The sequence below is a fragment of the Pteropus vampyrus genome, unplaced genomic scaffold, assembly GCF_000151845.1.
Source record: "Pteropus vampyrus isolate Shadow unplaced genomic scaffold, Pvam_2.0 Scaffold150, whole genome shotgun sequence".
Taxonomy (NCBI): domain Eukaryota; kingdom Metazoa; phylum Chordata; class Mammalia; order Chiroptera; family Pteropodidae; genus Pteropus; species Pteropus vampyrus.
The window spans coordinates 4,042,326-4,063,183 of NW_011888931.1; the positions used below are offsets into that span (position 1 = coordinate 4,042,326).

General features: G+C 32.5%; 1 protein-coding gene across 3 annotated transcripts in view; it reads left to right on the top strand.

Annotated features, from left to right (window-relative positions):
• The window catches only part of ANKRD26 (ankyrin repeat domain 26), a 72,065-nt gene that overhangs the window by 48,942 nt on the left and 2,265 nt on the right, over window positions 1-20,858 (top strand). The window contains exons 20-26 of one of the 3 annotated variants that reach the window (XM_011369515.2): window positions 6,300-6,333; window positions 6,620-6,761; window positions 13,532-13,745; window positions 15,088-15,208; window positions 15,755-15,892; window positions 17,282-18,238; window positions 19,575-19,727. In XM_011369515.2, the coding sequence (XP_011367817.1) occupies window positions 6,300-6,333; window positions 6,620-6,761; window positions 13,532-13,745; window positions 15,088-15,208; window positions 15,755-15,892; window positions 17,282-18,238; window positions 19,575-19,727 (1,759 nt within the window). Of the gene's footprint in view, window positions 1-6,299; window positions 6,334-6,619; window positions 6,762-13,531; window positions 13,746-15,024; window positions 15,209-15,754; window positions 15,893-17,281; window positions 18,239-19,574; window positions 19,782-20,858 lie in introns of those variants that run through there. The other 2 variants (XM_011369514.2, XM_023536173.1) reach the window with 2 other exon arrangements.

Sequence of the window (20,858 nt, forward strand, 5' to 3'; positions counted from 1 at the left end):
TTCCTCAGTTCAAAACCTTCTAATTGCCTCCCATTTCACTCAGAGTACATGCCAACATTCTTCCTAATACCTGTGAGGCCTTTTACACAATCTATTCATCTCAGATCTCTGTCTCTGTCTCTGACTTGCACTTCTGTTTTTTATCCCTTATACTCTGTTCCAACCACATGGAATTTCTCACTATTCCTTCACCGCCACAAGCATACCTCTGTGCTTGCCATTGATTCTATCTGGAATGTTTTTCCTCAGATATCTTCATGGCACTTAAGATCTTCCTTCAGTTCTTTACTTGAAAGCCACTTTCTTAGCAAGACCTTCTTGGCCAGATTGACTCATGTTTCAACCACTCATGCACCCATAACACGTCAGTATTTTATTTTTCTGCTTTTATGTTTCTCCTCTAATGTGCTATAAATTTTGCCTATCTAGTTTATTGTTATGTGTGTTTACTTCACTGTCATGACTAGGATTTTTGTCTCTCCACTGCCATATCCTCAAGTGCCTAGAAAAAGGCTGAGCAAACAGTATGATTCAAATATTTACTGAGTCGAATGGAGTTTAACTTATGTGTATTGTTTTACATGTTATGCTAATTCTCATTTAAACAAGACACAGGTTTGATGTGGACTCATTTTGACAATTTTACCTGTCAATTATATGCATTTTATAAACTCTTTTTGGCTCTTTCTAATAAGCTGTATTCCCTGCATGAATGTTTTTACGTATAGGGAGAAAAGCCCAATCCTGTGGTTACTCACCGTTTTTTTTTTTTTTTTACTGGTATTTATAATCATTTTAATTATGGTAAAAATGGATCAAAGGAATAGCAAACTTCATTTATATTTTATTAAGAAAAAATAATAAATTATTTTATTTAATTATTCTAGAAATTTAAAAAATTCTTGTTAAAGAATTATGAGCCCTCAATATCTGAAATAAAAAGACAAAGTTGGAATTTGTTGCTAACTAAAGTAAGAGCGTTATGCTGGTCAAGCATAGTCTTGTCTAACAGAGTAGCCTGTTCTTCCTATGTATGTTTTATGGAAGAGTGGAGTTTAAGGACTAGTGGACTTTCAGAGGCATAATGGGTTGACATCATCTGAAGCAGTGCGATTATTCAGATGAGACTGTTGTTGGTTGCCTGGCACTCTGAGGCATGTTTATTGGAGTAAGGTTGTCCCTGGTTGGCTCTTTTTCTGAAAGAAGTGACTGACATTGATTGTTTGGAAAGTGAGTGGTCATTGATTGATTAAACACATGGAAAACGAATACTGGTCGCTTCTATGTGTTAATCTTTTCCTAAGTTTGGGGAGACTTTAACCAAATGTTTTCTGTTTAAAAGTTGCCTTCGATCAACTATGTTCAAAGTGAAAACTACTACTACTTATTATTATTATTATTATTATTATTATTATTATTATTATTATTATTTTATGGTGACATTGGTTAACGAAATCCAGTACGTTTCAACTATAATACTTTAACAGTAAGGCTTATATATATTTACACTGTGTGTTTACCTCCCATAGTTAAATTTCTTTCTGTCACCACATATTTGACCCCCTTTACCCTGTCTACCTACCCCCTCCCACCTCCCCCATACCTCTGGTAACCACTAGTCTATATCCATGTCCATGAGTCTCTGTTTGTTTGTCCTGTTCATTTGTTGCTTTTAGGTTTATATTCCACATATAAGTGATATCATGTGGTTTTCAACTTTTTCTGTCTGGCTTATTTTGCTTAGCATGATTATCTTGAGGCCCATCCATGTTGTCGCAAATGGCAGTATTTTATCTCTTCTTATGGCTGAGTAATATTCCATTGTATATATGTACCACAGCTTCTTTATCCAGTCATCTATCGTAGGACACTTCCGTTGCTTCCATATCCTGGCCACCGTGAATAATGCTCCTATGAACATCGGTGTGCAAATATCTTTTCGGATATGAGTTTTCAAGTCTTTGGGGTAAATACCCAGTAGAGAGATTGCTGGATCATATGGTAGATCAATTCTTAGTTTTTTGAGGAACTTCCATACTGTTTACCATAGTGGCTGTACCAGTTTGCAGTCCTACCAGCATTGTATGAGGGTTCTCTGCATCCTCTCCAACATTTCTTATTGCTCGTCCTGTTGATTATAGCTATTCTAACAGGTGTGAGATGGTATCTCATTGTGGTCTTGATTTGCATGTCCCTAAGAGCTAGTGATGTTGAGCATCTTTTTGAATATTTGTTGGCCATTTGTATGTCCTCTCGAGAGAAATGTCTGCTCAGGTCCTCTGCTCATTTTTTGATTGGATTATTTGTTCTTTTGCTGTTATTGAGTTGTATGAGTTCTTTGTATATTTTAGATTTTAGGCTCTTGTTGGAGGTGTTGCTTGCAAATATATTTTCCCATTCCCAAATATATTTTCCCAACCATTCGGATGCTTGTCTCTTTACCTTGTTGACAGTTTCTTTTGCTGCACAGAAGCTTTTTAATTTACTGTAGTCCCATTCATTTATTTTTGCTTATACTTCCCTTTGATTTGAGGTCGAATTCATAAAATCCTCTTTAAGTCCTGAGTTTAGTTCCTTTGTTTTCTTCTATGAAATTTATTGTTTCAGGTCTTATATTCAGGTCTTTAATCCATTTTGAGTTAATTTTGGTGTGTGGTGATAGACAACAGTCCGGTTTCATTCTTTTGCAGGTGGCTTTCCAGTTTTCCCAGCACCATTTATTGAAGAGGCTTTCTTTTCTCCACTGTATGTTTTTGGCTCTTTTGTTGAAAATTATTTACCCATGTAAACATGGGTTTACTTCTGGACTCTTGATTCTATTCCAGTGGTCTGTGTGTCTGTTTTTCTGCCAATACCATGCCGTTTTGATTATTGTCGCTTATACTATAATTTGAAGTTGGGCAGAGTGATGCCTCTAGCCTTGTTCTTTTTCTCAGAATGGCTTTGACAATTCGGAGTCTTTTGTGCTTCCATATAGATCTGCTGATTTTTTGTTCTATTTCCTTAAAAAATGCCAATAGGATTTTGATGGGGATTGCATTAAATCTGTATAGTGCTTTAGGTAATAAGGTCATTTTAACTATGTTGATTCTTCCAATCCAAGAACACAGAATATCACTGAGTTATTTTTAAACTGCTATTTTGAATTCTTTGTGGAGTAAATTGTGTACCTTCACGCCTTGAGGATTGGTTACTGGAAGATTGTTTTGATCCTTTGCTGATGTCATGTTTCCTTGAATTTTCAGTGTTTTGCAGTGCTGATTTACATTGGAAGTAACACTTTTCTCTTCCATTCTTTAATAACTGCCCTCTCCACTGCATCCAGTCTTGTAATTTTTTGCTCCAACAGTGTGCTGGAAGTGCTTTGCTGGAAACTGGATTTCCATAAAGTCTGTCTTGACTGTGGGTGATTATCTAAAACAGTGTTTTCAAAGGGTTTTCAGACACTGCGGAGATTGGGTGGAGTCAATTCATGGCCCATACAGGTTCCACAGTCAGAATGTGGTCTCCGGGCCTGTTACTGGATGCGTGAGTTGGACAGCCTCTTCCTAGAAGCTTTGCTGTGTGATGCTGGATCCCACACCTCCCACAAAGGCACTTCTGTCTGTGAATGTATACCAAGTTGTCGTCAGTGGTGCGTACACAACGAGGGACTTCTTATTCAGCCATGATGCTGACGTCACTCCAACAAAAGTAATTTTTTCTTTCCTCTTATGTTACTTCCCTGAATGCTTCCTTTTTGTTATATATGCCTCATGATATTTGAAAAATCATTTACAACAGGAATCTAATTATTACTCCCATGTCAAGGAGTCATTGCTTTTAGGCAACGAACTCCAGCTTCTTATTGTAGCATGCAAGTTTCTTCAAAATTTCTTTCTCGACCCATCTTTTACTACTTTCTTCCATTATTTTATACTTTCCCTTTCAAGTTCCCAGGAAAAACCTAGATGCTCTTTGCCTAATCTTTGTGCTTACATTCTGATCTTAAGTAGAATGGCTTCCTCCCATTACCTTTCCTGCTGCCTTCCTCTATTTATTTGACATCTTCTGTAAAGGCTTCCTTGTGTTCACTTACAACTTGTCATATGTCAGGTCTTAAGTATTATATTGTATTATACTCGTATATCTGTCTTTGATGTAAGGACTGTATTTCCTTGCATGTGATTGGTACTTCATAACTGTTTTGTGAATTAAGAAATGAATTAAGATAGGTGTTGGAATTTTATTTAAAAAAATGTATTCTTTATTAGTAGAATTATTAGAAAACATTGGCTTTGTACAGGTTTTTAAAAGTAGTGGCCCTTGCTTGCATATGAAGGAAGAAAACAAAAATGAAAATGAAAACTAGTCATCAGAAACCTGTGATTACACCAGTATTTGAGAAGATTGATTCACTAGCTGGCAGTCAACATCAAGTGAATGATAACAGCAGTTTAAGTGAAATAGATCAGGATGATAGAAGGTGAAGTCTATTCTTTATTTCTAGGTAAAGGAATATTAGCATTCATTACTTTTTCTGGAAATAAAACAGCATAATATAGAGTACAGGCCAAGGCAAGAGAATTCTCAACTATATCAAATGCTGTTGAAAGGTTAAGATGAGAACAGGTGACTGTGACAAGGAGCAGTTTCAATAAATAGTTGCATGGAAGCCAGACTGTAGTGAATCAGTGTAAACAACTCCTTAGAGAATTTTTATTTGGAAAAGCAGTAGAGAAATGGATTATGACTGAAGAAGAATGTGAACTTCAAGGGAGGTGTCTTTCTTTTTTTAAGATGGGAGGTTTAGAGTATGTTTTTATATCGTTGGGAATAATCTGAGAGAGAAGGATATGTTTATTAAATTTAATTTTGTTTGCATTTCCAAGTATTCTTGATTGTGTTACATTATCTTGTGTAAAGATTATAGTAAACTAATTGTCCGTAGTACTTCAATTCATATACAGTTTTATGGTAAGAGCTTGTTCATTCAGAGTTCTTTCCACAGTGGAATATTCTCATATAATGAATGTGCAGATGATTACTTAAAAGTTACACTATCATATGCAGATTTTAAAAAATATATTAAAATAATAAATACATAAACATTGAGGCTATACTGAATAGAATTTATCATTCCTTAATGATTCTAGGTAGTATAGTGCCATTGACAGACAGTATTGTCATGAATAGCTATGATTGTGTAAGGTATTCTAAAGTATTAGGTTATATTAACTAAAAAGTTTGTTCTGGAGAAAAGGGAAACATTTATGTGCAATAGAAAAACTATTACAGACTCTATCACAGACTATTGCTTTTGGATTATAAAATTCTAAAGTATAGAAACCATGCTTTCTGTACTGACACATACTATGTGCTCAATATAGTGTATGTTGAGTGCATGAATAAACAGTCGAATGGATAAATGAATGCTTGTTGATGAATTTGTTTAGAAAAAGCAAATCATTAGTTTATTGAAAGAATATTTTCAATATTGCCTAGATATACTCTTTTCATTTTAAAAAAAGACTATATATCTGAATATGTGTAATATTCAGATATCATTATTTATAATTATAGCTAGAAATGGAATAATAATCTAGATTTATTTGCTCTCATAGTACTTCAAAACACTTAAAAATAAAGGATCCTTTCCAAGTATATTGTGAAACACATGTTTTGAAGCCAGGTGTGCGGGGTTTGAACTCTGGGTCTACTATTGACCAGCTGTATGGACTTGGATAAGTTACTTAGATTTTCTGTGCCTTATTTTCTTCCTGTGTAAAATCCCTATTCTATTGCCTACCTCTCAGAATTTTTTAAGAATTAAAATGCCCTTAAAACATGTAAAGTACCTATAATATTGCATAGTAGTTGCCTGGTGGGTCCTCAAAATCTAATATCATTATTATTTTAAAAAGAGTTTCCTTTATATAATGACTTAAACAATACTTTCCAAATAAATCTTAATGCCAGTAAAATCTTTTTTTTAATTGAAAATAACAATAAAAAACCTTGGTATATTATTTCTTTCTATCAAATAATGCAAGTAACAACCATTATATTTTTCTTTTTTTTGTTTTGTCTGTCAGCTTGATCTAAATTTAACACTTTGTGTTAATATTATTAGTAGTATATTTTCTGTGTCCCTTAATGTTAGTTATTCTTTCTATTTATTGTCTAACCCCATTTAAAAAATTAATTACAAATGCAGAGATATTATAGAAAAAGCTATTATAGAAAAATAGGTTTAGATATTCTTTGTATTTTAAGTATTTAATATTCACCTGAAAAGAATTGTTTATTTTTTTTTTTAGGTCTGCAAAGAAAAATTCTAATGAAGTTAACAAGGTATTGTAAAAAATAAATATTCAAAAATGTCTGTAGTAAAATATACTCTGTAAAAGATATAGTGAAAAAATAAAAAATCTTCCTTTATTGTACACACATTTTTTTGAAAAAGTACTTTAGAAACATTTGTTTTTGATAAAGCTCCCTTTTTGTGAAAAATCAGTTCTTTTAAGAAAACCTGTGTTTTTGCTTTTATAAAAAGATGGATATTTATCACCTCCGTATGCTTAATATATTTTATAAAGATTTTGTGGACATTTTGAAAAACAGTATTATTTATTTTTAGGTCCAAGAGCAAATTCATTCTGTGGATGACGTAGATGATTTAACTCAGTCTTCTGAAATAGTTTCAGAGCATTGTGAGTTACCTTACTCCAATTATCAGAATTCCATGTTGCTACTTGAACAACTTGGCACGGATTGTAAAGGTAAGATCATAGTATAAATATAAAGCCTTGGTACGTACTCGGTGGTAATACAGGCACACCTTGTCTATTACTGCACCGTAAATCACTGATGTGTTGTAGTACTGTTTATCTGAGAAACATGTTTTCTCTTAAAATAAAATGAGAGTGGTTGCAGGCCCTCAGCCTGGAAGCTGTGACCATCTCCACTGTACTTTTCTCAGTGTAAATGGCAGCGCTTATTGTGTTTGTTGACCCCGCTTCTCTCCTATGCCTTCACCCAATGTCGAGTTTTGATGATTTCCTTCCTAGAATACTGAAATAACCTCAGAACTGTTTTCCCTGACATTCCACCTCCTGGAACCTTGGTCTACATTGCAAGCAGCATTATGATATATTTAAAAAATTTCGGATCTCAACGTGTTACCACCTTGCTGAAAACCCAACTATTACTTCTCTTTGCTACAAGCAAGATTAAAGGCCACAACTCTCTATATTTCATTTGTATCATTTCACAACCTTCTTTCTGGCCGTGTCTCAGCCAGTGTCTGATAGACTTTTTCCTGTTATAGGGCTTTTGTCTTCAGCAGCTTTGGTTAGGTAAACTACACATATAAGAAGCATATATTTTGATAGTTTTTACTATACATACATGAATCTATCACCAGAATCCAGATAGTTAACCTACTCATCACTTCTAAAAGTCTCCTCACGTTCCATTATATCCCTTATTAAGAGACTGCCTAATGGTTTTCTAAAATAGTTGTACCATTTTTCATTCACCAGCAGTACATGGCAGTTCCAATTCCTTCATATCTTCATGAACATTTAGGATGGTCAGTTTTTAAGATCTTAGCCATTCTGATGGCTGTATCATGTGTATATAATTATGGTTTTAGTATACATTTTCCTAATAACTAAGTAGAATGGAAGGCTTTTTGTTTTGTTTTGTTTTTTTCCTTTGATGAAATCCGATTTATCCATTTGTTCTATTATGAATTTTGCTTTTGGTGTTCATATCTAAGAAATCTTTGCCTAGCACAAGGTCACAAAGATTTTCTCCTATGTTTTTTTGTAGAACTTTTATGATGATAGGTCTTCCATTTAGATCTATGATCCATTTTGTGTTCTCTTTTATATATGATGCATAGTATGGATCCAAGTTCATTCTTTTGTATATGGATATGCAGTTGTTCCAGCACCAATTGTTGAACAGACTCCATTTTCCCCACTCATGCCATTGTGCCTTTGTCAAAATCAGTTGACCACATATGTGCATGTTTATTTCTGGACTCTGTTCTGTCCCATTGATGCATTTGGTCATATTTACACCAGCTGCATGCTGCTTTAATGACTAGGTTTATAATAGTTTTTACAATCAGGTAGGGTTAGTCCTACAATTTTCTTCTTTTTCACAGTTATGTTGCTCTTCTAGATTTTTCCACATGAATGTAAATCAGTTTATCAATTTTCAAAAAGAAAGTCTGCTGGTGTTTTCAAAATTAAATTTGGATTGGTGACCCTACAGATTAATTTAGGGGAGAATTCGCTTCTTAACAATATTGAACTTTCAATCCCTGAGCAAACTATATGCTTCCATTTATATAGCTGTTCTTTAATTTTCTTAGTAAAATTTTGTAGTTTTTAGTGTATAGATCTTTCCAACTTTTGTGAGATCACCCTGTTTTTTACTTTTTCCATGCAGTAAATGATGTATCTTAAATTTTAATTTCTGATTGTTCCCTGCTGGTATATAGAAATACAATTGATTTTTACATAGTGATGTTGTATTCTTCGATTTTGCTGAACTCATTTATTAGTTCTAGTAGCTTTTTTGTAGATTCTATCAGATTTTCTAATATAACCGAAGGTTGTCAATCTTTCTTTCTTAAATTACTGTTTTACTAACATAGTAAGCATTTAAGACTCGTGGCCAATACTTTCTCTGTCACAACTAATCATCTCTGCTATTGTACCATGAGAATAGCCATAGACAGTACATAAATTAATGGACATGACTGTAATTTGGTCAAACTGTATTTACTAAAATGAGCTGGTTGGAAATTGCTAATTCCTATTATGTGATCATGTTGTCTGCTAATAAAGACAGTTTTTGTTCTTCCTTTTCCAGAAGGATGTCTTTTGTTTCTTTATCTTGCCTAATTGCACTGGCTAGAATCTATAGTATAGTGCTGAGTAGAAAGAAGGAGTAAAAGCAGTTATTCCCATCTTGTTTCTGATCCTTTGGGGAAAGAATTCAGTTTTTTCACTATTACATAGGATGTTAGCTGTAGAGTTATCATAAATCTTCATTATCTTATTGAATTTCCCTTATATTCCTAGTTTGCTGAGTATTTTTTAAATCAGAAATAGATGTCGAATTTTGTCACGTGTCTTTGTTTTCCCCTTTTGATATAATCATATTTTTCTTTTTTAGTTTGTTAATATGGTAACAATTGATTTTTTTTACTTTGAATAAATGGCAGCTTTATTGAGATATAATTCATACTCAATACAATTAATCAGTTTAAATGTGCAATTGAGTAATATTTAGTGTTTTTACAGAGTTCTACAACCATCACCACAGTCGATGTTAGAACATTTTCATCACACCCAAAAGAAACCGCAAACTCACTTGTAATTACTTTTTAAGAGAAATTTAGGACTTTACCGCTGAGAAGAAATACATTTTTATTCTCACTTATGGGGGAAGCCAGATTAAGTCTTATGGTTAGTTCTACTTTGAAAGAGTTTCCTTAAACAAAACAAAAGAAACTTCATTGCTTGTAGTTTTTGAATATGTGTTTAACTAAATTTGACATTGCCAGTGGTAAATCGGTCACACTGGGTGCCACAATCATATCTATCTAGTTATATTGTTAGTGAAATAATCAACAGAATCAATAGACTCTTATAATGGGATGTGAGTGCTATTACAAATACATGAGGCAATTGACGGTCCATGCCTCCCGCTCCGCTGGAAAAATTCCCACCCCGTGATTATAGGATTTATTTCTATCTTTTAACTAAAAAAAGTTTGTGAGCTGTTGTGCAAAGATCTTTATAATATGACCTCTGTATAGTCTATTGGGTGCACACCACTCAACGTCTAATCTCCTTCGTTCAGCATGTATTTGACCCTCTTTCCCCTAATTGATTTTTGAGTGTTAAACCAACCCAGCATTCCTGGGATAAGTCCCATTTGGTCATGACAGTTTGTCCTTTTAATGAATTGTTGGATTTGATTTGCTAATGTTTTGCTTAGAAATTTTACCTCCAGGCTCATGACATACTTTTTTTTTTCTTATAATATCTTTGTTTTTGCTTTCAGGGTAATACTAGCCTTATAGAATGAATCAGAGTACATTTCTCAAAGTCTTCATTTTTTGAGAGAATGTGTAGAATTGGTATTATTTCTTCCTAAAATGTTTGGTAGAATTCACCAGTGTAGCCATTTGGGCCTGGAATTTTATTTATGGGGAGATAGTTAAGTAGGACTTCAGTTTCTTTTATAGCTCTAGGGATGTTTATTTTATCTGTTCTTTCTTAAAAGAGCTTTGGTCATTTCTGTCTTTCAGAAAATTTACCCACTTCATCTGAGTTGTCAAATTTATTTACATCAAGTTTATAATGCTACTCTGTTATTCTTTTAATATTTGTAAAATCTATAATGTCACCCTACTCATTTCTGATATTTCTCTCTTTTTTCCTCTTTTTCCTTATCAGCCTAGACAGAGGTTTATTACTTTTACTGATCTCAAAGCATTTGTTTTCATTGATTTCTATTTTTTTTAATTTTCATCTTATTGATTTATCTTTAATATTTATTATTTTTTTCTTCTCTTTGCTTTGGATATAATTTGCTCTTTTTTTCTTGCTTCTTAAGGTGGAAGCCAAGGTCATTGACTTGAGACTCTTCTTTTTTTCTAGTATAGACATTCAGTGCTCTAAATTTTCATGTAAGTAGTACAGTAGCAGCAGCCTTCAAACATAATATGTTTTGTTTTCATTTCCATTCAGTTCAAAATTCTTTCTAATTTCTCTTTTAGTTACTTATTTGACTCGGTGTTGCTTAGATGTGTGTTAGTTTCCATATACTTGAGTGTTTTCCAGAGATAATTTGTTGCTGATTTCCAGTTAGATTGCCAGGGAACATACTTGGTATGACTTAAATCTTTTGACTTAGCCCCTTCATTAAGTTCTATTTTATGACCCAGAATATAGTCTTTTTTTGGTATCTGTCCCATGGGTACTTGAGAAGAATGGTGGTATTCAATTCTACTATCTACTACGTGATTTCCTTCCTGCTTGTTGTATTACTTTTTAAATGAATTGTATTGAAATCACAGACTGTAATTGTGAGTTTGTCTATTTCTCTTTGCATTTCTCTCAATTTTTGCATCATGTATTTTGAAGCTGCGATTAGGTGCATAAGTTTTTAGGATTGATAATGTTGCTTATTAGTTTATCATTATGAAATCTTGTTAATTTCTGGTAATTATTTTTGTTCTGAAATCTACTTTGTTTAATATTAATAAAGCCACTTTAGCTCAACTTTCTTCTGTCAGGCATTAGGGTAGTATATCTTATATCTAATCTTTAAAAAAAAATTGTGTCTTTACATTTAAAGTGCATTTTTTTTTTCTGGCGGCATATTGTTGCGTCTTGCTTTTTCATCCAGTCAGACAATCTGTCTTTTAATTGATGTTTTTAGGCCATTTTCATTTAATGTGATCATTAATCTAGTAGGTTTCAATCTGTCACAGTTTAGTTTGATTTCTGTTTGTCCCATATGCTATTCCTGTTTTTGACTTTTTCTGTCTCCTTTAGATTAATTGAGTAATTTTTATGACTTTTTTTTGGCTTATTAGCTATTACTCTTCCTATTTTATTGGTTGCTTTAGGGTTTGTTTATGCTAAATAATTTGGAGTTTTCACAGTCCATCTTCAAGTAACATTATATGAAATCATATATAAGAAAATTATAATAGTTTACTTCCATTTCTGGATCTGTAGGATTATAGTTTTCATGAGGTTTAGAAAATTTTGGCCATTTTTTCTTCAAATATTTTTTCTACACTTCCCTCCTGCCTTTTGGGGGGATTATATATTGGCCTTTTGAAGTTTTCACACAATTCACTGATGTCAAAAATTTTAAGCTTTTATTTTGTGATGTCTAATATTTGTTTGTTCCTGTCCAGTGTATTTTTTTTATCTCTGACATAATTTGCATCTTTAAAAGTGTTATATGGTTTTTAAAAAATAGCTTCCATCTTACTTATTTTTCTTAGCATGATAATCTCAAGATCCATCCATGTTGTCACAAATGGCAGTATTTTATTTTTTCTTATGGCTGGGTATATTCTATTGTATAAAAGTTGAGAACCATATGATTTCACTCATACCTGGCGTATAAAATTGAAAGCAACAAACAAACAAGACAACAAAGAAACAAAGACTCATAGACACAAACAAAGTGTTGTGGTTACCAGAGAGAAAGGCGGGTGTGGGGGGCGGTAGATAAGGATAAAGGTGGGCAAATATATGGTGACAAAAGATTTGACTTTGGGTGGTCGACACACAATGCAATATACAGATGATGTGTTTTTGAGTTGTATGCACATTTGAAACCCATATAATTTTATTAACCAATGTCATCCCCACAATTTTTAATTTAAAAAATTGCTTTCATCCTCTACTTATCTTTTCGAGCTTTGTTTTGGGATATAGTTAAATTACTTATAAGTAGTTTGATCCATTCCAGTCTTGCTTTTATGATTTGTCAGGTGAATCCAGAGCAGTGCTTGGCTGAGGGCTGATTCCTCCCATGACTGAGGAAGTTCTTTCTGACTCCTCTGTTCACGGTCCTGAGAGTTATGAGTTTCTGGCTCCTGGGAATAGACACTATTCCTGGTGCTGCGTGAGCACCAAGCACTGTTTCCTCTGCTGTTTTCAAATGTTTTCTTTTTCCCCCTGGTCTCAGGTAGGTCCTTACATGTACACGCTGTTCCTACTCAGCCGAATTCCCTCTGTAGATCTCCAGGATTCTTTTTCTGTTCTCCTATCTCTCCAGTGTTCTGACCTGTGATCTCTACCTGCCTTGGTTTCACCTGCCCCTCAGGTTCATCACTAAGTCAGAGAGTCTGGTGGGCCCAGTTCCTTCCCCTGGCATCTCTTTCAAGGTGGTGGCCTGGCATCTCTTTCAAGGTAGTGACCTGGGACGTTCCTTAGGCTAACGTCATTTGTTTTGGGAATCATTGTCCTTCATTGCCTGAAGTTTGTTGTCTTGAAAAGAATTTTCTAATGTATTTCATGTGATCTGTGTTTGCTTGTTTCATGTAGGAAGGTAAATCAGTACTTCTTACGCCTTCTTGCTAGAAGCAGATTGCAGTGGAACTTTGACACGTGCTGTGGACAGACTAGAATGCTCTTCTTCCTCCTTTGTCTGATTGCTTTCTGCTCATCCTGTGTTTCTCAGTGTGGCCAACTCTTCCTCAGCGTTTTCTTGCCTGGGCCCCATCTAGATCAAGTTCTGTTGTGTGATTATGAATTCTATTTTCTTACAGTATCTATCTGAATTTGTAATTATCATTTTATTTGTCATTCTCCTCTACTAGATTTTAAACTAAACAAGAGCCAGGAGTTGTATTTGTTTTATCTGCAGAACTTAGTGTAATGTCTTCCACATTTTATGTACTCAGTGTATATTTGTTCAACATATGAATGAGTATGGAAATTTATAACGAGAAAGACTCAAACATTTTATTTCTATTTTTGTTTTCTCTCTGATGCAGATTCTGTTAGCTTATTGAAAATCCAGGATGCAGTTATGTCATATGAAAGATTACTAGAACTTAAAAAAAATCACTGTGAACTACTTACAGGAAAAATTAAAAAAATTGAAAATAAGGTGATTGGACTACAAAAGGAACTATCAGAAACAAAAGAAATGAAATCACAGTTAGAACATCAAAAAGTGGAATGGGAACAAGAACTCTGCAATTTGAGGTATTGAACATCTTGGTTTCAAAGAAATATTTGAACATTTACTTTTATACTACAGATATGTAGGAGAAGTTCTATAAATGCCAACTTATCTTCCGGAGTTTTATATGAGAGAAAATGTCTTTAGTATTGTGGACTGTAAGATTCTTGAAAATAACATAGCAAGTTTTTAACATTGTATATTTCTGGTAATGAGTTAATGAATATTCTTTCAAATCACTATTTAAATGACCATATAGAAGTCTACTATATGGAAGCCTCATTATTTATTTAACAAACTGAATTTTGGTTTTTCATTTTTCTGTATTATAATTAATGCTGCAAGGAATGTCTCCTCTATAAATGTTTCTACATTTCTGATTATGTACTTTGAATAAATTCTTTAATAAAGTATTATTTGGTTAAAGTATAAGAACTTTTAAGAGTTTCTTTGATCCATATTTCTAAATTGTTCTCAAGAGTTCATATGGACTTCTTTTCCTACCGACAGAGTCTGAAATGGCCATTTTTCTCAAGACAGAAAAAAATTTTAAAAAAATCGATGCAGTTTTTGTCTCAATATATGCATAGAATGAAAAGTAAAATGGGAAGAGTTGACTGATTAGCTTATTTAGCATCTTTGGTGCACATTGATTAAATTAATTTAAAGGTATATACTAAAAGCATACATTATTCTTTATTGTTGACTTAATTAATGTGGGTGTTGTCTTGTTCCAAAAGAGATTTTTGATTTATAAAATAGATAATAATCAACAAGAGGAGTTGAAAGTATTGCAAAAGAAGAAACATAAAAAGTGTAGAGCGACAGATATTATACTCCTTAGCCGATTCTTGGATTACAATGGTCAGCGGAGATGTTTTGTGAGGTTTAAATTTTATTTCTTGTAAATATATAAACTTACTTATAAACAACAACTTCTCTTTTTAATGAGTAACTGAATTATCTGTCCCAATGGAGGAGTAAATATGACTGTGGATAAAAGGATAATTTTCAGCTCTACCAAATAATTTCAAAATTCCTTTCCTACAATATTTACCATAATTACTGTGGACTGAAACTTACTAACAGAATGTTTTTTCATTTGCTACCTTTCAAGTATATATATATCTTTTGAGAGAGATTGAAGTAAGAAATAAAAACATGAGACCCAGAGAGGAAAATAATTTGAGAACATAGAAATTTTATTAGGATAATAAACCAATATATGTAGAACCAGATCATGAAAATGAACTTTTTATTTTCTAACTAAATGAATTTTAAGATAAGTGTATTCAACTGCAGATTTACCTTACAACAAGAAAAAGAGAGGAGAGAAAATACTGATATGTTATATAAAAAAATTAGGGAGCAGTTAAGAAAGAAAGAAGAGCAATATCATAAAGAAGTTGAAATGAAACAACAACTTGAAATCACCCTTAGAACATTAGACATGGAATTGAAAACTGTAAGAAATAATTTCAATCAGGTAAATTCATCTTTGGTAAAAATTTTATATTTCTAACAATGTTTCATCAAAATTTATAATATCTCTGATATAATGTTAATTATTTAGGTTTGAAACAACTCCAAAATGTTATATTGTTCAAAATCTGAACTGTTACAGTTATAACTAAAATTATTAATTTATTGCAATTCTTGCCATTTAATAGATACTCTCTATATGTTTTTAAAATGAAGAAATAAAAGATCAAGCGAGCTTAATTATTAACAGAAATGTTAATTTTGGCTATTTTTTAATGTTAACATATAGACTAAATTGCCTTGAGACTGATGGAACTAGTGAAATGTTTTGTAAAGAAATTTTATTTGACAATACTACAGCTGCCTGTATTTTTGCTGTTTGACAAATCTAGCTGTCATTTAAATTCAAATTTGAGTTTTCCATGGAGGATAAAGATCTTTGTGCTAGAAAAGCTACTTCCTTTTAACATGTTTTTAAAGGTTCTGCTCTTAAGCTTTTGACCTGTTTTTAATGGTATGAGAACAAAAACCTAATGAAATGTGTCTCTAGGTTGTAGAAGAGCTAAATGACACCCAGAGGCAACTTTCTCATGAACAGAACGCCAGATTATCACAAGATGCAATCCTGACCAATCACCTTTGCAAACAAAAGGAGATAGAAATAAATCTTAAGAAAATGAATTCTGAGGTATTTTGTTTAGTCATTTACAAATGTGTGTGTTTCAGATTTGTGTATGTATATATTTATAAACCACTGTACATGTGAAATGTGTAGAGGATTTAAAAAGTGTGTGTGCGTGCGTGTGCATGCATGCATGCGTTTATTTATTTTAAGGGTTTATATATTTAAGGAGTGGTCTATTGGATAAAATAATATTCTTAATTCAAATCCATTTGTCTCCTCCATTTGAAGTGACATTCACACTGGCCTCTTCCAAAGGAGAAGCTTTTAGTATTTTCCATAGGAATTGATGAGGTTTTTATAATCTCAAAACTATTACTACTAACAACAGATGTTCCAGGTTTAGGCAGTGATTTCATCCTCTTGCTTTGCTATATTAACAGAGAAGTTAGTTTTCACTTCCACTGATGGTAAGGAGGAGAAGTGTAGGCAGTTCCGAGACCATATTTTAGATGTCATCTCCTACTTTTGAGAAAAGTAAATATTTGCTCTAAATAGTATCTTATTTCAGTAGAAGGAGCTTTTGAAGATGATGATATGCCATAATATATACTTAGTGATAATTCATTGATGAGTATTTTATTTGTAGTACAGAGGTTCAGGGTATTATCTATTACATATTTATTACTACTTTAAACATTATTAAGAGGAAATGAAGTTTTTGCAGCAGCAAATAATCTCATGGTTTTCTAAGAAGAGCTCTATAAATTTTACCTTATTTACCATGACTTTTTGAAATACAGTGCTATATATATATATATATATATATATATATATATATATAGTAGCTGTGGTTTGTGGTTTGTAGAGTCAGAAGACCTGGGGAAAATCCCAAACTGGCTTATCTTTTTTAACCTCTCCATTCCAGATTGTGATAACTAAATGAGTTCACTGATATATATATATAAAATTGCTTGGTGCAATGTCAAGATTTATCAGTTGTTAGTAGATGTAATTTTTATAAATGAATATGAAAATATTAGAAAAGTAGAATACCTATAAAATATTCTTGGGAAAATAATTTTAGGAAATTTTATCTGTCTAAATATATGCAGTTAATACTCTTAGTGTGGGGTAGCTGTATATTCAGACTGTGAACTCCATTTTTAAGTATAGTCAGATTTATTCATCTTTTATTTTATGACTTCTGGGTTTGTTATCATTCTGAATCTGAGACTCTTAAAAATTCTCTTATGATTTCTCTTTTACTTTCATGGATTCAGCATCTTATATTAAATTTTGGAACTGTTGGGAATTTATGCTTAAAGTTGGAAGTTTGAGTCCAAATTTATTGTTTTCTATGAAATGTTGACTTATTGCAAACTTTTCATGATGTAAACATATAGGTTCTTCTTCAGTTTCAGAGGATATCATAATATCTTTTGTTTTTCTTAGGTTTCTGATAGTCATGAAAAAGAGAAAGATCTGTTGCATGAAAACCACATGTTGCAGGATGAAATTGCCATGCTAAGACTGGAAATAGACACAGTAAAAAATCAGAAGCAGGAAATGGAAAAGAAATATTTGGAGGATATTGCAATCGTAAAAGAAAAGAATGATCAACTTCAAAAGACTGTAAAACTGAATGAGGAAACACTAACAAAAACAATATTTCAGTATACTGGACAGCTTAATGTTCTGACAGCTGAGAATACAATGCTAAACTCTAAACTGGAGAATGAAAAACAGAACAAAGACAGACTGGAAACAGAAGTTGAATCCTACCGTTCTAGACTGGCTACTGCTGTACATGATCATGAGCAAGGTCAGACATCAAAAAGAGATCTAGAACTTGCTTTCCAGAGAGCAAGAGATGAATGGTTTCGTTTACGGGACAAAATGGATTTTGATATGTCTCACCTGAAAGATAATAATGAAATTCTTTCTCAACAACTGTCTAAAGCCGAAAGTAAATTGAACAGCTTAGAAATTGAGCTCCATCACACGAGAGATGCTCTCAGAGAAAGGACTTTGGTTTTAGAACGTGTCCAAACAGACCTAAGCCAAACACAGTGTCAAAAGAAGGAAATAGAACATATGTATCAAAATGAACAAGGTAAGGTGAATAAATACATTGGAAAGCAGGAATCCTTAGAGGAGAGGTTTTCTCATCTACAAAGTGAAAATGTGTTGCTTCGACAGCAGCTAGATGATGCTCGCAACAAAACTGACAATAACGAAAAGACAGTAATTCATATCCAAGATCAGTTTCAGGATATCGTAAAAAAACTTCAAGCTGAAAGTGAAAAACAAGGCCGTATGCTGGAAGAAAGAAATAAGGAATTAATCAATGAATGTAATCATTTAAAAGAAAGACTGTATCAGTATGAAAATGATAAAGCCGAAAGAGAAGTAAGTATCCAAAAAGATAAATATTTTTCAAATTTTCTAAAATAAAATTCAAAGCAATATTTGATTATGGCTAAATGTTAAATCTAGATGAATATTAAAATTATACAACCTAACAATATATTTGCTTTATCAGTTTAAAAGCATACATTGTATTTAGCAAATAATTAACCTGAGAGGTGCTTTACTTTTGAGTAAAAGACGTTGTGTTGTCTATGAAATTTTGTTATAAATTGTTAATATAGATTGATATTAATAATTTAGTCTTATATTACTAAAATAATTTTAATTTGTCATCACATTTCAAGACCATTATGAAGCAAATAAATAGAAATGTTTATATCTGAAATGAGTGTTTTGAAATTAAGATTCAATTAAGTGGATTACCTTGACAGTTAATTATAGATTTCCCAGATGAACTGAGGTATAGCTGCTGTATCTCATAGTACTTTTTGTTCAGTAGCTCCTTATACATAGTTAGTATAATTTCATTTTTATTCATGTCAATTTGAAGTAAATTTGGAAATATTTCAGTCTCAAATAATGTATTCTTAGGACCTTCTCACTCTTTAAAGACAGCTACTTTTCATGTAATCATAATTTGAAACAAACATGAAGAGTTTTAGCAAAATTATACTTGATTTAATCTTCCCACTGCTGTTTGTAAATTCCTTTGGATATTTTTACAAATAATTTGCTTATAGTTCTCATGTTTAGGTCCAATTGCTATCATTTGGACATAAGTTTTTCTAATAAAAAGAGAATTGTAGACTCTGTGATTCATTAATTTGGCATTAGATTTCTGTTTTCAGATGAGTGAGGGTGGCAGTACTCATGTGTGGCAGGGAGGGAGGTCTAGGTACCTTGTATGCTGAAGGCCATTGGAATGACTTCACTTTTATTCTAAGATGTAGGAACCTTTTGAAAGGGTTTGAGTGGGGGTTTTAATATGCGAGGACCTCTGAAGTTAATTTAAGTCTCTCATAAAAAAAAAGAGGGAAGATGTTCTACAATGTAGAATTTATTACCACTCATCCCCCTGACATACCCACTTCTTTTTCAGACTTCAGTAAATTGTAAATCTTTGCAAATTCATCAAGGGGAAATGGATAGTGGAGCTCAATTCTTTGTTCAAGTAACCTAATATTGATTAGGTAGGAGGATAACACTTTCTGTGTCTTTAACTAAAATAAGTAAACAGCAATGTGTCAAATGAGAGGAAAAGAAGGTGAATTGATGGATGTGGTGATTTTTTTCAAGTTACATATTAGTTATTTATCATTAACATAACTTAATAATAATGTGACATATAAAATCAGTAATGGAAATATCTTCCTAGGTGGTTGTGAGGCAACTTCAACAAGAACTGGCTGACACCCTAAAAAAACAATCTATGTCAGAGGCTTCACTTGAGGTTACAGCACGTTATCGTATGAATTTAGAAGATGAGACACAGGACTTAAAGAAGAAATTAAACCAAGTTAGAAATCAAGTATGTATAAAATGTAACAAGTTAACAGTTAATCTGTAGCTGATTAAATTAAGTGGGATACTAGTTTTTATGGGCAGCTTTCTTTTTACTTTCATTAAATGAATTTATTATAATTTTATTATCTTTATCATGCACTTATCTCCTAAACTGTGGCTTTCATTCTGCCACTTGTATTATATGTCTGTTCTTATAATATTGACCCTTGGGAAAGTTGAGAATTATACACCATTCCTTATAGAAGTCCAGAGACTTTTTTTTCTATTAAACAGTATATTTTAGTGATATCTCCACTACCATGATGAGGTAGATAAAATAAGAGGATAATGTTTAATGGAACAATACAGAAAATTATCTTATTTCTTATCTTCACTTTGTAAATGGATATAGAATCTATACATATTTCCTGGATTTCAGGCAACTTGTACAGAAAGGTCATTATACAAACCGGCTGAAGTAGGCATTTCCCTCATTTTCTTTTCATTTTGGAAATATTATAAAAGCATGGGTATATTCAGATCATTATAGTATGTACACCCACAATAGAGAATTAAGAAAATTGTATAGATCCACAATTGGATTTCAAAAGACAAATTTATTGGGACATAATTCACCTATCATATAATTCATCCATTTAAAATGTTCAATTCAGTATCACTTAACATATTCAGAGAGTTGTGCAGCTATCACTGCAATCAATTAGAGAAACTTTTCAGCACCCTAGAAAGAAACCCCACATGTCTTAGCTGTTACTCCCAGCTTCTCACCTCCCCCGACCCCAGGCGACCACCAATCTCCTTTCTGTCTCTTATAGATTTGCCTATTCAGGATATTTCATATAAATGTAATCACACACTATGCAGTTTTTTGTGACTAGCTAATTTCATTTAACATCACATCTGCAAGGTTCAGCATTGTTATAGCACATTTCAATATTTTCTTCCTTTTTTTTGCCAAACAACAACACTTCATCGTGTAGTTAATCCACTTATTTGTACATCAATTGATGGAAATTTGTGTTGTTTCCACTTTTTGGCTATTAATAATTCTGTGAACATTAGTTTAGGAATTGCTGTTTAAATATATGTTTTCAACTCTCTGCCATAGGATTTTGTCCTCTGAGTGACTTAGGCT